This window comes from Populus trichocarpa, chromosome 11 (assembly GCF_000002775.5).
Source record: "Populus trichocarpa isolate Nisqually-1 chromosome 11, P.trichocarpa_v4.1, whole genome shotgun sequence".
NCBI lineage: Eukaryota > Viridiplantae > Streptophyta > Magnoliopsida > Malpighiales > Salicaceae > Populus > Populus trichocarpa.
Window position 1 is genome coordinate 18,761,134 of NC_037295.2, and position 16,060 is coordinate 18,777,193.

The window sequence follows — 16,060 nt, forward strand, 5'->3', positions numbered from 1 at the left end:
CATGAATTAAGCTACTGATTATTATGCATGTTGATAAAATTGGTGCTAAAAAAAGAAAACAATCTTTCTTGATGAATCCTCAAGTTTTGACTTGAGCCTTTTGTTTTCCTTGAAACTCACAGAAGGTCACCTCATTGTAGACCGTGAAAAGATATACTCGAGATCAAAGATTAAAACTGACATAAAGAACCATGAAAAAAGTCATTTTAAACTTACAATGGGTCATTTCTGTTTTCAAAATACAAGACAATCAAAGGACTATATTGAATAGTGTGTATTGGGTCTTTGACCAAAAAGCTTGATTTTCAAAAGATCTTTTCCAAAACTGATATCTCTTTGATTTCATTTCAACAATTAGACTTGAATTGACATGATCTTTGAAATATGAGAGTTGATTCCAGAACAAGAAAGATTGTTAAACAACAAGAACATCGACCGAATTTGCAAAATCCTTGACAAGAATGACAGCAATATTTCTCGATACTCCTTGAAAAGTTGACCACTTGGGGGCAATACAGTGGATCCTGAGAAGGAAAACAAGCAGTATTCAGATCAGCTGGGGGCAAAGAAAGAATCGAACGATGAGTTGGTGAAGTCCATCAAAGTCATTCCTGGCGATCACAAAAGCCATTTGGTTATAGACAGGAGAACGAGCATTCAAATCATTGCTGGGGGCAATATTGTTCAAAAACAGTTTGTGATATAGTGAATTTCAGCAGCAATTGATGAGCAACGCTGCATTTGAAGGATATTTTCATATCTTCATCTTGGTTTATCATCTCCAACATGGCTATAACTTTTGAATGATGTTATCGTATAGTTGCATTTGAATGAATGTTGGAAAGATGCACCCACCAAGACTGACTGTGGGACCATCTGCTTTGAAGCTCAAATGCACACTTCACCGCATGAATACGGGTGATGAACATCATTGATGATGCCACTGCATTTCCTTTCATGATCTGATTTGACAAGCTGAGAAGAATCCATGGAGAAGAACATTGAGCTTACAACGATGAGCCCTTTTACTGCAAGGTATGAGATCCATGTCTGGATGACTTGGCAGTTCCATGAAGACTGATGATAACATATACTTGAAGAGTATTGTTTCAACTGGGGGCAAGTTCATGACTGATTGACCATTTTGATGGGTGTTGGCATGACGCACACAACCAATCAGAAGACAATTTTCAGAAGAATCCAGGAGAGAAAATCCTTCATGATGAATCAAGCAACACCACACTTGGGGGTAGAGTCAAGCTTGATAAACAACAAGAGCAGTAATCGTCGTAGACAGCCCGAGATGGGCACTGCACTTACATTTGAGTGGAAGGCTAGCATACGAATGAGCCAGTATATGGGAAGAGCAAAGAAGGCTTTGGTTAGCAAACAAAGGCACCCTATGACGATGGATCATCCAAGGGGGTAACCTACATTTCACATCAGGTAAGGATGCATGCATGTCATCTAACCTCAAAGCATTGCACATACTTGTGATTTGTTACAGAAAGATCCTAAATGAAGTCCAGCAAGTTTGTGGACAAAGAAAGAATCATTGAGTTGATGATGACAAAGAATCGGTTTAGATCCTGGAACAAGAAGAGAATGAGATGAACCCTGCCAGTAGGAGAATCTTAAAGAAACGAGGAGATTAACCCCGTCATCAAGAGGAGTCTTCAAGTCAACCTGCAACCAGAAGGTGCCAAGTTTCTCAGCCTTGTCTTGTCAGGACTGCTCCAACCAAGTCTTTTTGCCAGGTAAGTCACATTTTATCTTTGGGTAGGTCACCCGTAACAATGAGACCATTTTTTGAAAAAAAAAAACATCATTTTTCTGGGTAGGTCACCCATCACAATGAGACCACCATCTTCCATTTGGGTAGGTCACCCATTATAACACGACCACTTCACATTTTTTCTATCTCCCACCTGGGTAGGTCACCCATTATAACGCGACCACTTCACATTTTTTCTATCTTCCACTTGGGTTAGTCACCCATACAATGAGACCATCATTTTTCTTGGGTTCGTCACCCATACAATGAGACCATCATTTTTTTTCTTGGGTTAGTCACCCATACAATGAGACCATCATTTTTTTCTTGGGTTAGTCACCCATACAATGAGACCATCATTTTTCTTGGGTTCGTCACCCATACAATGAGACCATCATTTTTTTTCTTGGGTTAGTCACCCATACAATGAGACCATCATTTTTTTCTTGGGTTAGTCACCCATACAATGAGACCATCATTTTTTTTTTCTTGGGTTAGTTACCCATACAATGAGACCATCATTTTTCTTGGGTTCGTCACCCATACAATGAGACCATCATTTTTCTTGGGTTCGTCACCCATACAATGAGACCATCATTTTTCTTGGGTTCGTCACCCATTACAATGAGACCATTTGTTCCACATTCTTTGTTTTGGTTTAATGAGGTCGCCAGATGGGATCTTATGTAGCTTTGGTTAAAGGGAATCGCCAGATGGGATTTCAGGTTAACCGAGTTACGTAACATCTTTTAGTTTTGGTTTAATGAGGTCGCCAGATGGGATCTCATGTAGCTTTGGTTAAAGGGAATCGCCAGATGGGATTTCAGGTTGACCGAGCTACCACACATTTTTTTAGTTCCAGTTGAATGAGGTTGCCAGATGGAATCTCATGTAGCTTTGGTTAAAGGGAATCGCCAGATGGGATTTCAGGTTGACCGAGCTACCACACATTTTTTAAGTTCAAGTTGAATGAGGTCGCCAGATGGGATCTCATGTAGCTTTGGTTAAAGGGAATCGCCAGATGGGATTTCAGGTTGACCGAGCTACACATATTTTTTAGTTCCACTTTAATGAGGTCGCCAGATGGGATCTCATGTAGCTTTGGTTAAAGGGAATCGCCAGATGGGATTTCAGGTTGACCGAGTTACACACATTTTTTTAGTTTTGGTTTAATGAGGTCGCCAGATGGGATCTCATATTGGTTCTGGTTAAAGGGGATCGCCGGACGGGATCTCAGGTTAGCCCAACCACACACAGGATATTGGTTCTGGTTAAAGGGGATCGCCGGACGGGATCTCAGGTTAACCCAACCACGCAGATTTTGGTTTTGGTTCAAGGAGATCGCCCGATGGGATCTCAGGACAAAACGGAAAAAAAAAAAAGGATTTTCTTTACAAAGCTTACTATGCAAAACATTGAGGAGTTTTGCTTCGTAAGCATTGTAAAGAGGGGGCATCTGTTGCTACCCAATTTTTGACCCATGTTTTGATAAATTTTCAGAAAAATTCAAAAATAGCGAAAAACATTGAAAATCCAAAAAAAATACGTTTTTAATACATTTGCATTGTTTTTTAGCATTTTTAGCATCGTCTCAAAAGAATTTAAATTTTCAAAGATATTTGGAACGCGTTCAACTTTTCACGCGTCATTTTTAAAATCATTGATTTCCCGCATTGAGTCGATGTTGATATTTGCTCGCTTTCAAAAATACAAAAAAAAATAAGAAAAATCAAAATTTACAAAAAAGAGGAAAAGACAAGGAAAGGAAAAGTTGAGGGACTAGTTTGAAAACCTAGCAAAACTTTTCCTATAAATACCAAGCTACACTGGTTTTTACAAGGGGGGGCAATTTTGACAATATCAGGAAAAAATACAAAAAATATCTAACCCTAAACCCATCTTTTTCTCTAGAGCCGCCGCCCCCCCGGTTGAGAATTTTCTTCCCCTTTCACAGCCGCTGCACCACTCCAACCGGCGCTCCATTTCCTTTCATTTTCCAGTCGGTTCCCCCATTTTCTTCTCCTTGGCCAGCCAACAACAAAAAAGCCCATTCATTTTTCCAGCAGTGGCTCCCACTCCATTTTCCTTCACACAAGCCGCTGCTCCCCTTTCCCCAAGTTTTCCCTTCGGTTTCTTCTTCCCTCTCTGCCATAGTCCAGCCCCCCACAGAGCCTCTCCATCTCACTGTCTTCTCCTCCACCGGAGCCGCCACCCCCCCCTCTTGATTAGATTTTTCTCTTCTTCTCGCCAGCCTAGAGCTTGGCTCTTTGGACTGCACACAAAGCCAAGCGGCCCATTCCTTCTCCCAGCCGGCCACAGATAACCATCTCCCTGTGGCCTCCCTCACTTTGCCAAAACCAAGGAGAAGCTGCCCCCCAAACTGCAGAAAGAAACAAATCGGAGAGCACCTCCTCGTCTCTGCTCTCTATCCAAGCCAGACAGCGGCGGTCCTTCCCTTCTCTGAGACAAAGAAACCAGCGACCCTCTCTCGGCCACCGACTCCAGACCACATCCTTCCCTCAGCCGGCTCTCTCCCAAACAGCCACAACTGGAACCGGGGAGCCAAAGGGAGGCCGCCGCGCCTATTTATTTTGCTGTCTTCTCCTCCGCCCGACAGACCCGAGTCCTGCTTTCTTCTTCCCCAGCCGCCTCTGTTTTTTGGCCAAAACCTGAGTGAGCCAAAGTCATCGCCAGCCACTGAAGTGGAGGAGAAGAAGAAGCCCTCCCAGCCACCAGATCGGCCATCGTCAGAAGAAACATCGACAGAGAAGGGAGAAGGCGGAGCAGCTGGACAGATCTAAAAAACAAAATAAAATCGACTGCTTGGGTGTTTTCTCTTGTTGCAGGTCACGGTGAAAGCCACCACGGGCAGGGAAGAGAAGCAGAGGAGAAGAAGGTGAAACCCATAACAGCTGACCCGAGGCAGATCTAAAAAGGGGAGAACCGGAACTGTTTGTGTTGTTGGTTTGCTTTACAGGTGACTGGGAGGTGCACCGCCGGACGGACAGAGAAGAGGAGAAGGAGACGATCCCGATCCCGATCCCGATCTACCAGCTTGCTGGTCTTCACCGGCGGCGGCGCGTGGGAAGACGCGCCGCCACTGTTCCAGCACTGTTGCTGCGATTCCAGAAGTGGTTCCTTTGCAATTCCCGGAGTTTTGGGGACTGTTTTGTAAATTTTGGATTATGTAATTTTATTTTTGTTTAGTGTTTAATTTTTTTATAATTTTGTAATGTGATGTACAAAAAGAACAAAAAAAAGAAAAGAAAAGAAAGAGAATAATAATAGAAAAAAGAGATGTGTGTGTTTGTGTATTTTTTTATGTATGTTATTGAATCAAAAAGAAAAAAAATGAATTTAATATTTTAATTTATATGCACAAATATCTAAAGGACAGATAAAAATCATGTTGTATTTCCCATAAAAATATAGAACATGTATCTACATATATTTTGGGAACTAATAACTGATTTATCAAAGCCTTAGAATTGTGCTAAAATTTTATTTTTAAAAAACATATCAAGTCCACGAAGCAGCTTACTTCAGGTAGGGTGCGTTAGGGGTGCTAATACCTTCCCTAACCACAACCAGTCCCTTACCAGTGAATCTCTGACAAGACCAGTATATCAGGTTTCCTAGTAGCCCTCAATAAATTACTAGGTGGCGACTCCAACGAACCAATCAAATCAACATAATGAAAAAATCGCCAAGCCGACGCCGCGCTGATTTTTTATCACGTGCGACAAGAAGAATGAGTCAGATTAACCTTAATGAGAAAGGTTGCATATAATGTCATCCAAAAAAGAAGTATTGTGGGGCTAATGACAGCAATGCAGTGTTTTTGTTGACCGGGTCGGGTTTCAAAACTATGCAGCAATGTACGACATGTATGAAAAGCTATCAGCAAACAACAAGGTGTATTTGATGAAGAATTTATTCAATTTAAAGATGACAGAAAGAATGTCCATCACACAACACTTAATAATATCAACATTATCATGAATCAATTGTTATATGGTGAAATTGAGTTTGATGATGAGCTACGAGCATTGATATTGTTGGCTTCACTTCCAAATAGTTGGGAGGCTATGCAACTCTGCCGAAAAGTCTAAATTAAACTATGATAACATTCGAGACTTGATTCTTAGAGAAGAACATGGAAAAGATTCAGGTGATTCTTTAGCTTTTGGTTCTACCTTGAATCTTGAGATGAGAGGTAGAAGATTTGATAGATATTCAAATCATGGTAGATTAAAATCTAGACCAAAATCCCGTCAAGGTCGTCGAAGCAAGTCAAGATTCAGAAAACAAGTAGAATGTTGGCATTGTGGCAAACCAGGTCATATTTAGGTGAACTGTAACTTGATGACGAAGGATGATGAGAATAAATCTGCTAAGCAATAACAGAAGATGGACATGAAGCATTAGTACTTTCGGTTTACAGTTCCCTTGATTCTTGGGTGTTAGACTCAGGAGCCTCTTTTCACACTACTCCACACCAAGAAATCATACGGAATTATGTTGCTGGTGAATAAGGTGTGGCGTATCTAGCAGATGGAGAGCCATTGAAAATTGTGGGCAAATGAGATATGGAGATAAAACTGGCGCCAAACGGATCTGTATGGCAGTTACAACAGGTGAGACATGTACTTGAACTGAAGAAGAATTTGATCTCTGTGGGACAACTTGATGAAAGTGTCCCTTTTCATAAATTTTATGGGAGCTATATGGAAGGGCTCTAAAGGAGCAATAGTTTTGGATCGAGGTTAGAAAACTGACACCTTGTAAATGACCTCAGCATCAAATCATAGCATTTCTATTGCTGAAGCTAAAAATCAGGCATAATTATGGCACTATAGACTTGGCTGTATGAGTGAAAAGGGAATGAAGCTTCTTCTTTCAAAGGAAAAGCTACCATGTTGATAGATAATGGTGAAAAATAAAATCATGATGAAGTTATGCAAGTTGAAGAATCAAGCAAATGAGAGTTGGCTATGAAAGATGAGATGAATTATTTGTTAGGGAATTAGACATGGAAGCTAACTGAACCACCTACGTGAAAAAAAGCTTTGCACAACAAATAGGTGTCCAGGATAAAAGAAGAACACGATAGCAACAAACATTACAAATAGAGATTAGTCACGAAGGAATTCAACAAAAAGAAGGTATCAATTAAATATATATATTTTCTCTAATGGTGACACTTATAACAATTAGATTGGTACTGGGAATTGTAGCCGTAGAAGTTTACATCTTGAGCAGTTAGATGTGAAGAATTGTTTCCTTCATAGAGATTTAGAGGAAGACATCTACATGAAGCAGCTTGAGGTTTTTTCACTGAAAGGAAAAGAGAACATGGTTTGCAAGTTGAAAAGGAGTTTGTAACGATTGAAACAAGCTCTGGTATAAGAAGTTTGATAACTTTATATGCAGTAATGGGTTCATGAAACTGCAAGCAGACCATTGTTGCTATGGGAAGAATTTTGGCAACTCCTATATTATCTTATTGCTATATATGGATGATATGCTAGTTGCATGATCTAGCATCGATGAGATCAATAAGTTAAATAACTAGTTGTCATTACAATTTGAAATGAAGGATTTGGGAGCTGCAAAACAAATCCTTGGTATGAGAATTTTCAGGAATAGAATGGTACCATGAAGCTTTCATAAGAAGAGTACATGAAGAAAGTTCCTCGGAGAACTCCACCTATACTTTTGTCTCGCAGTTCTCTCTAAGAAATCCTAGGTTTAACTTAACTTCTACACCAAAACCTCAAGTCATTGTTACAACAACAAATGAGTCCCACATTCAGGCTGCCATTAATTTTTCCTAAGTTCACAACTTGCAACTTAGAAAAACAAACCAAACCAAACATGTCAATGTTTTTTTAATCCTTTTTATTTATCAAAAGACTAAATAATCCCTAGCCCAACCCAATAATAACAAAAAAAAAAAAAAACTAGTAGCTACATGAAAAAAGTACCCTTTGACCCAAGGTTTAAGAATTTTAATTTCAAGGGTAGACAAGTCTTTTTATTGTGCTGATAAAAAGAAAGAAAGAAAAAAGCCTCCATTATCAGTTATAGTTTTTTTTTTTCAAATGTAAATAGGTTATTGATATGATTCGGGCAACGAAAAAACGATCTGATTCGGTTTCTGTCGTAAAGTTCCAACTGTCCAGTTTTACGACATCAAACATAACTCGCAATCCGACTGTTGGATCATACTAAATATTTATCTAGAGTTTCTAGACATATTGTTAAATGTTGGGTTAAAGTTGTAGACAATCGAAGTCCAATAATGAAATGCAACACATACTAGAAGCTACTAAATGGGTTCTAATATCTGATTTCTTTTGATTTCTGAACTTCTTATTTGTTATGGATTCTTTATCTAGTGAACACTAAGATATTCAGCAGCAACTGGGAGTCAGAAAAAAAAACAAATATTTGGTAAAACAAAGTGGTTTCAATTAAGCTTTGAATATGCCAGCACAATACATCAACAAAGCATGTGTTTTACAAGAGAGATAATGGACAAGCAAGCCACTTTGGTAGCAGCATCTTCATACAAAGTGAATATCACTTTCAAATTCCTTACAAGATAAGATGGGGCAGTCATGGGCAGTAAAGGAGAAGTCAGAGAACACATGAAAACAAAAATGACAGATTCCAGCACTAATGAATAATTTCGGCAGCTTTGTGTAATTCAAATTTCAGTTTTTGTTGTTTTTATTTTATGCTGTATTTTATTTAGGTCATGTCCAGACCTTAGTTCTTTAAGTTATTAGTTTAGGGAAATATAAATACCCTTTTGAAAGTGAATGTAAGGCTTGGAAATTACAGACTTTGTTGAATGAATTATTTGTGTTTGAGAGGATTTTCACACTTTGATTCTTAAATGAACTGAAAATTAACTTATTGAAAAATAATTGTATTAAACTTTTATCCTTAAATATGATTTTTAACTGTCATAGGTTTGTGTCAATCTTTGTTATAGATTACGTGACAACGTGATGATAATATTCACTTCAATTAATTATTAATTATTAAACTTTGTGAATAATATTCCTTAAATATTATTAATCTTTGTGTCAATCTTTGTTATAGATTACGTGACAACGTGATAATTGTATTAAACTTTTATCCTTAAATATGATTTTTAATTCATTTATGACTTAATGGTAAAGGTTACGTTACAGGCCAAAACTTCATAGCAATACAACTTGAAATTTCGGTAAACTCAAGCATGGTAAAAATGTCATCCCAAAAAAAATGAATATATATATGGTTCACTAATTAAAACACTATCTCGTATTAGAAACCTGTCTTTAAGTTATTAGTTTAGGGAAATATAAATACCCTTTTGAAAGTGAATGTAAGGCTTGGAAATTACAGACTTTGTTTAATGAATTATTTGTGTTTGAGAGGATTTTCACAATTTGGTTCTTAAATGAACTGAAAATTAATTTATTGAAAAATACAACGTAATGATAATATTCACTTCAATTAATTTATTGAAAAATACAACGTAATGATAATATTCACTTCAATTAATTATTGTACACTTTGATATCAATAGATGAAAATAACCTTTATGGTATCCTAACTATTTGTTTTTTTTTAACAACATTAATGTCATTTTACTATGCAATCCAAAAGACAAAACCTATTTTGTCCCCAAACAATTTTAAAATATCAAAACGGTCCCAGTATAAAGAAAATTCTATTAGCCTATGAGTGTTTTTTTTAAGAAAAAAAAAGGGAAAGAAGGTGAAAATATTCTTTTTATCTAGAATGCAATGTGACTAGGTGAACAGTGTATTCACCTTCTTTTCCATTTATTTTTTTAATATTTACAGACGTGGTCATTTGAACTATTGACTTGTCCTAAAATTTGAGCAACCATGTTCAAATAAAAAAGTGCACGTACTGCTTTTGTGGATATTGGATGACATTTTAATATGAACAAATGCATCAACCAAAGTTAACAGAAACCTGCCTCAAAAAGTAGCCTTGTCAGAATGGACACTTGACAGTATTACGGATGGAGGGTTGAAATTAAGCAAATTACTTTTCTAAAGCTTGAAAATCCCTAATTAATTTAAGTTTATTAGACCATAAATTATAAGTTTATTAGAACTACAAGCTCAACATTCAACATTCTGGATAAAATAATAATTACTTGCACAAGAGGTTTATCATATGTTTAGAAAATTATTTTTACAAGCGTCGTCATTTGAACTATCTACGAGTCCTAAATTTTGAGCCACCAGACAGATTCAATGCTAGGGAAAAAACCTGCCTTTGTGGATATCTGTTGATTTGAACTTTCTAGCCGTGTCTAGATGCTTGACTTGTTCAAATTCTTGGCAAAACGTCTTCAATTCTATTTGTTTTTGTGTTTTAAAAGTGTTTTTGAAAAAGTTTTAAAATTTTTTATTTTTTCTTTGCTTCAAATTAATATTTTTTTGGTGTTTTAAGATTATTTTAATGTGCTAATGTCAAAAATATTTTTTTAAAAATATTTTTTTAATGTATTTCCGAGTAAAAAATACTTTAAAAAACAATTACAACTATATACACCCTCAAATACCCTCGATTTTCTTCCTAAGCAACCATTCTCTTAATAGATGTAGTATAAATAAGAGAGTATGTTACCAAGTTCCTATGCTCAAAGCAAGAATTCTCCTTTACACTATAAATTTGGGACTGCCTTGCAGGTTTCTGCACTCCAAAAACCATAAGCGTATAGTAAAAAGAAAAATGACTTCTATGAGCTCTTCAATGCTGCCATTTCTAATTTGTCTTCTCTTTTCATTGTCATGTGTAACATCAGCTCGTCCTCATGAAGATTTTCTTCAATGCCTTTCCCTTCATTCTGAGGACTCCACAGCCATCTCTAAAGTTATTTACACCCCAAAAAATTCATCATATTCTTCTATCTTGCATTTCTCTATACGAAACCCCAGGTTCAATTCTTCTGAACTGAAACCTTTTGTCATTGTTACACCAACGGATGCATCGCACATCCAGGCTGCCATCCATTGTTCCCAAAAACACAAGTTAGAAATTAGAATTCGGAGTGGCGGTCATGATTTGGAGGGTCTATCTTACATGTCTACTGTCCCATTTGTCATTGTTGATCTGATCAATCTTAGATCAATCACTGTTGATGCAACCAATAAAACTGCATGGGTTCAGGCTGGCGCAACAATAGGGGAACTTTATTATAGAATTGCTGAGAAAAGTAGAACTCTTGCTTTCCCTGCAGGTTCTTGCACTACTGTTGGTGTTGGAGGACACTTTAGTGGGGGAGGATATGGCACGATCTCTCGCAAATACGGCCTTGCTTCAGATAATGTGATTGATGCTCAGTTAATCGATGCTAAAGGAAGGATCCTTGATAGAGAATCAATGGGAGAAGACTTATTTTGGGCCATTCGAGGCGGTGGAGGGCAAAGCTTTGGAGTGGTTATCGCATGGAGAATCAAGTTGGTTGAAGTTCCACCAAAAGTGACCGTCTTTTATGCAGCAAGAACCTTGGAACAAAATGCAACCAAGCTCATCCATCGGTGGCAATACGTTGCGAATCAGCTTCCTGAAGACATCATCATCGATGTGCTTGTAAACAGAGTTAATTCTAGTGAGGAAGGAAAGTCAACAATACAAGCTGCATTCTTTTCCTTGTTTCTTGGTGAGGTTGACCAGCTTCTTCTTTTGATGCAAGAGAGCTTTCCTGAGCTTGGTTTGGCCAAAGATGAGTGCACGGAAATGAGCTGGATTGAGTCTGTCATCTACATTGGTGGATTTCCAAGCAACGCATCCTTGAATGTGTTACTTGATAGGACTCCTCAACCACCCTCATTACAATTCAAAGCAAAATCTGACTACGTCCAGGAACCTATACCTGAAATTGCATTTGAAGGGATATGGAAAAGGTTCTTTGAGAAAGACATCGAGGTGCCTGTATTTTATATGGTCGCTTATGGGGGGAAAATGGATGAGATTTCGGAGTCCAGCACTCCATTTCCTCATAGAGCTGGCAATCGATACATAGTTGCCCCCGTAGTGTATTGGAGTGAAGAAACCAAGGAGGCATCCCAGAGGCATCTAGCTTGGATCAGAAGGCTGTACAGGTACATGACTCCTTATGTTTCAAAAAATCCTCGAGCAGCATATGTCAATTATAGAGATCTTGACCTAGGAGTGAACAACCTGGGATACACGAGTTATAAACAAGCAAGCATTTGGGGTCGGAAGTATTTCAAGAACAACTTCGACAGGTTGGTTCGCGTTAAGACTGAAGTTGATCCTACCAATTTCTTCAGAAATGAACAAAGTATCCCACCTCTCTCATCTTGGTGATCAAAGGGAGCTACTTCTCTTATGTATGAGATTAATGCTAATAATAATACTTCTCTTAAGTCTTATGTATGAGAGTTCAGCATGGCCCAATAATAATTTAGATCATGTGAATTAGTTCATAAAATTTCCTTTTGTAATGATCTAAAGTGTGAGATTTCACACAAATTCAATACGATGTTGTCTTTTGTACGTTAAAAATTCTGATTTTCTTCCTTGTCAAAAAAATTGACCCTAATCAAAGATTATATCCTCGAAAATTTATTTTAATTTTCTTCCACCTTGTCATAAAAAACTTCCTCCAATTCCATCATGGCTGTGAAGGCGAAGGCAAGGTTCAGCCTGATGTCTATTCTTTGCTCACTTCCTTTTTGAGTGTTGCAGAACTGTATATTTTCTGCTTGGTCATTTATAATTGAAGACGAAGGAATGGAGAACAAAACATCATCAAAAGGAATCATCTACTTGGAAATTTCTAGTTATTTAGCTTTAAAATAGTTTATGGTCTCAAGACAGACAGATACAGGACCTAAACCAAGAACAACAGAGTAGTCTGTAAATAGAAACAGAGAAGACGGAGCAGTGTCAGATCACTTGGACAAAGGTTACAGAGATCAAGCCCTGATAATTATGATCAAACCACATATTAAATTTGAACATGAGAAATCATTCTTTTAATAAAAATCTTCGAAAATGACAAGAAAAATTCAGAACTTCAAATGACTAATAGCATTTTAAACTTCTTTAATTTAATGGCTTGAATAGTTGTGCTTATCAGAAATTGGTGGCAAGTTCGAATAATGACATGCAAGGAAATCTGAATCTGCTATCGAATTATAATAAAAAGATATATAATTTCTAAAACCAAGTTTCAATAGCTTCTACATTGACGAAATCAAAACCGAAATAGAAAATGTCGAATACTAGGAAAATAATGCTCCAGTAAAACAAAATAAGAAAGAGTTATTTTAATAGTTAAATTGGTAGGCAACCTGATTAAAATTTTTTTTTCCAAGAAATTATGGAAATCTTTTTTATATTAACAATCAATTTCTTACTTCAAGTTTCTTGTGTGGCAAGTTTTTTCTTGGTTAAGTTATTAATTGATTTGAAATCTTTGTTTCTTCCCATAATTGTCGGACCTAGCCCAAAGAGCTAACCATGAAAAAAGGCCCGGGTCTTCGGGCTATCGAGTCAACCAATGAGTCACCGGTCCAATATAAGTCAATTATTTTTTTTTAATCAAAATGACATTATTTAATTCTTATTTTTCTTGTTGACTTCAAGAATCATTTTTTTTTTGTAATTAAACCTTCAATACATTCAATTAAATTTTTGAAAAATTTCAATTGAGTCCTTAAACATACAATCTTGAATTTTCCTTCTCAAAATTGAATTTTTTTGCTAGTAGGATTTTCATTAGTTGAAAATATGCTGTCAAATTTCTCAATTTTATGTATTTTGATCTTTCTTAACCAATCTTTGGCAATTTTCTAAGAGTTATGATATGTTCTTCTTAACTTGTAATGTTTTGAATTAATGAGTTGGAAAATACAATAAAGCCCTTGAAGGCATAAAAGTTGGAATAAATGAATAAGGGGTATAGTGGTAATTCAACAAAACTTGATAAATATAAATAGGAAGTAAAAAAAAAGAAGAAGAAGAGATCTGAATATTTTGAGAGTAAACCGTGAGAGAGGAGGAGGAAGAAGAAGAAGAAGAGAAAAGAGGGAAATTAAAAGGGAAATTGAAAGGAGTTGGAGGAAATAAGTAAAAAGGATAAGATTATGCTTTAATGTGTATAATATGTTTTCTTTAACTTTAATTTCGGTTTTGATGAATGTTAGGGTTTTGAAAATTTGTGTTTTGGATTTAATTGATGAATTAAATTGAATGTTATAAGGTTGATTGTTGTGGGTAATGGATTGTTATGTCGAATTTGAGAGATTGTAGATAAAAATGATGATTTTGAGTTATGATTTTGTTTGAATGGTGAATTTGTGTTAGAAATTTGGAGAGGACAGTAGGTTTTCTGTTAAAATTCTGGGTTGGAGGTTGAAGATGACAAAATTTCGGTTTGGTCCCTCAATTTTGGAAAATTACAGTTTAGTCCCCAAACTTTGGAAAATTACAGATTGGTCCCTGGATCATATTCCGAGATTCTGAACAGAATAGAAGATAAATTATGGGCATAATTCCTGTATAGTTATGAAATTTTAACACTTTCAATTTGGTCCTCCAATTTGACAAATTACAATTTGACCCTACAAATTTGGAAAAATTCCAGAATGGTCCCTGGAGCATAATTAGAGGTTCTGGACAGAAATGAGGATGAATTATGGACATAATTCCACTATGTTCATGAATTTATGATATTTTAGTTTGGTCCTTCAATTTGACAAAAGTTACAAATTGACCCTTAAAAATATGATAAATTACAGATTAGTCCCTAGCTGTAATATTAGCTTTTGCAGATGGTTTGATGAATAATTGAGGGTTATTTAGTGAATTATTATCAATTTTATTATTTGTTTTATTATGGATTAGATTTCGGGAAAACCGTTAGATTTTGGGTTTTTAGAAAAATAACTAGTTTAGTCTAAAAACATATAGGGTTATGGAATATACCCTTAGATAAGTATATTAAATAGGTTATATGTTCTTTCGAGTCGTTCTTGAAAATGTCTCCTTTATATTCAGATAATCCTGATATTCTACCGGCAGGACGTCAGTAGGATTTAATTTCTTTGGTGTCTGCTTTTGACTTCTGTTTGTTTTCTAGTCAGGTGAGTGGATAATTTTCCATATGCATGAGAAATATTATAAATATTTGATTTGTTAATATGAATTGAATCATGCTTCTTGATAATATATATGTTGATTATTATCCTTATTTTGATAAAGCATGATCAATTGTTGAATCTGAATTCTTGATATGAACCAGTATATATTCTGAATTGACTTCTGAATTGATAGCTCCTCATTTGATTGATGTCATGAGTTGAGCATTGAGATATGAATATGTCTGTTTGATTATGATTATGAACCTATGGTACGTCAGTCAGAATACCCATGCTAATAGGGTAGTGTTAGTCTTTGTGCACATCGTATCTGAATCCTAGTTGTTAGGGGGAGTCACCAACCTGTGTGGACTGATCATCCCACAGTACGGAGCCTCATGCTCATTGCATTTTGATTTTCTGACGAGCTTTACCTTCTGATATTCTTGTTATGGCCTATTTGCGAAACTTTCCTATAAGAACCTAGAGCCATACTTGTATATATATTTTTCATTGTTTTATTACCTCGTGTGTGTATATTGAACGTTATCTACTCACTGAGTTGTTGAACTCACCATCTCATTATTTATCCTTTTCAGGCTTATAGCTTGATAGCAGGTCATTTTGTTGGACCTTCAGAACCTGCTCTTTGGTTGTACTTTGTACCTTTCCATTATGTCTAGTTAGTGCTCCAAAACTCTGAACTTATATATACTCTTGTATTAAGACAATTCAATTATATTATGAAGTTGATTTTGTTATTAATGCTGCGTCCTAACTCTGATTGAGTTAGGATAAGTTTGTGTGTAAGTTTGGGTTCGCATAGGTATGGAGTCTTGGAGGGAAACCTTGCCTATGTGCCGGTCATGGATCCAGGATTCGGGTCGTGACCTAACTGATATATATGTATCTTTTTATTTTTTTGTATTTTTTATATTTTTATGTTTATATGAGCCCCAAAAATAATAACAACACTACATATGAATATGAATATGAATTGTAGACATAATAATTAACATGATTGGGTATAGTCGATATCTTTGAAATTTCAACAATCAATAACATGCAAATAAGCTTTCTTTAACCCAATGGGTTGACTTCTAGGCCTACTTGAACTTCGTAGTAAGTTCCAACTTTG

At 36.3% G+C, this 16,060-nt stretch overlaps 1 protein-coding gene across 1 annotated transcript; it reads left to right on the top strand.

The window, feature by feature from the left end:
- The first annotated feature begins 10,441 nt into the window (after positions 1-10,441).
- Positions 10,442-12,343, top strand: LOC127904024 (tetrahydroberberine oxidase-like). The gene has a single exon (XM_052445458.1). It carries the CDS (start codon positions 10,448-10,450, stop codon positions 12,143-12,145), a length of 1,698 nt encoding a protein of 565 aa, XP_052301418.1. The 5' UTR covers positions 10,442-10,447; the 3' UTR covers positions 12,146-12,343.
- Positions 12,344-16,060: the final 3,717 nt, after the last annotated feature.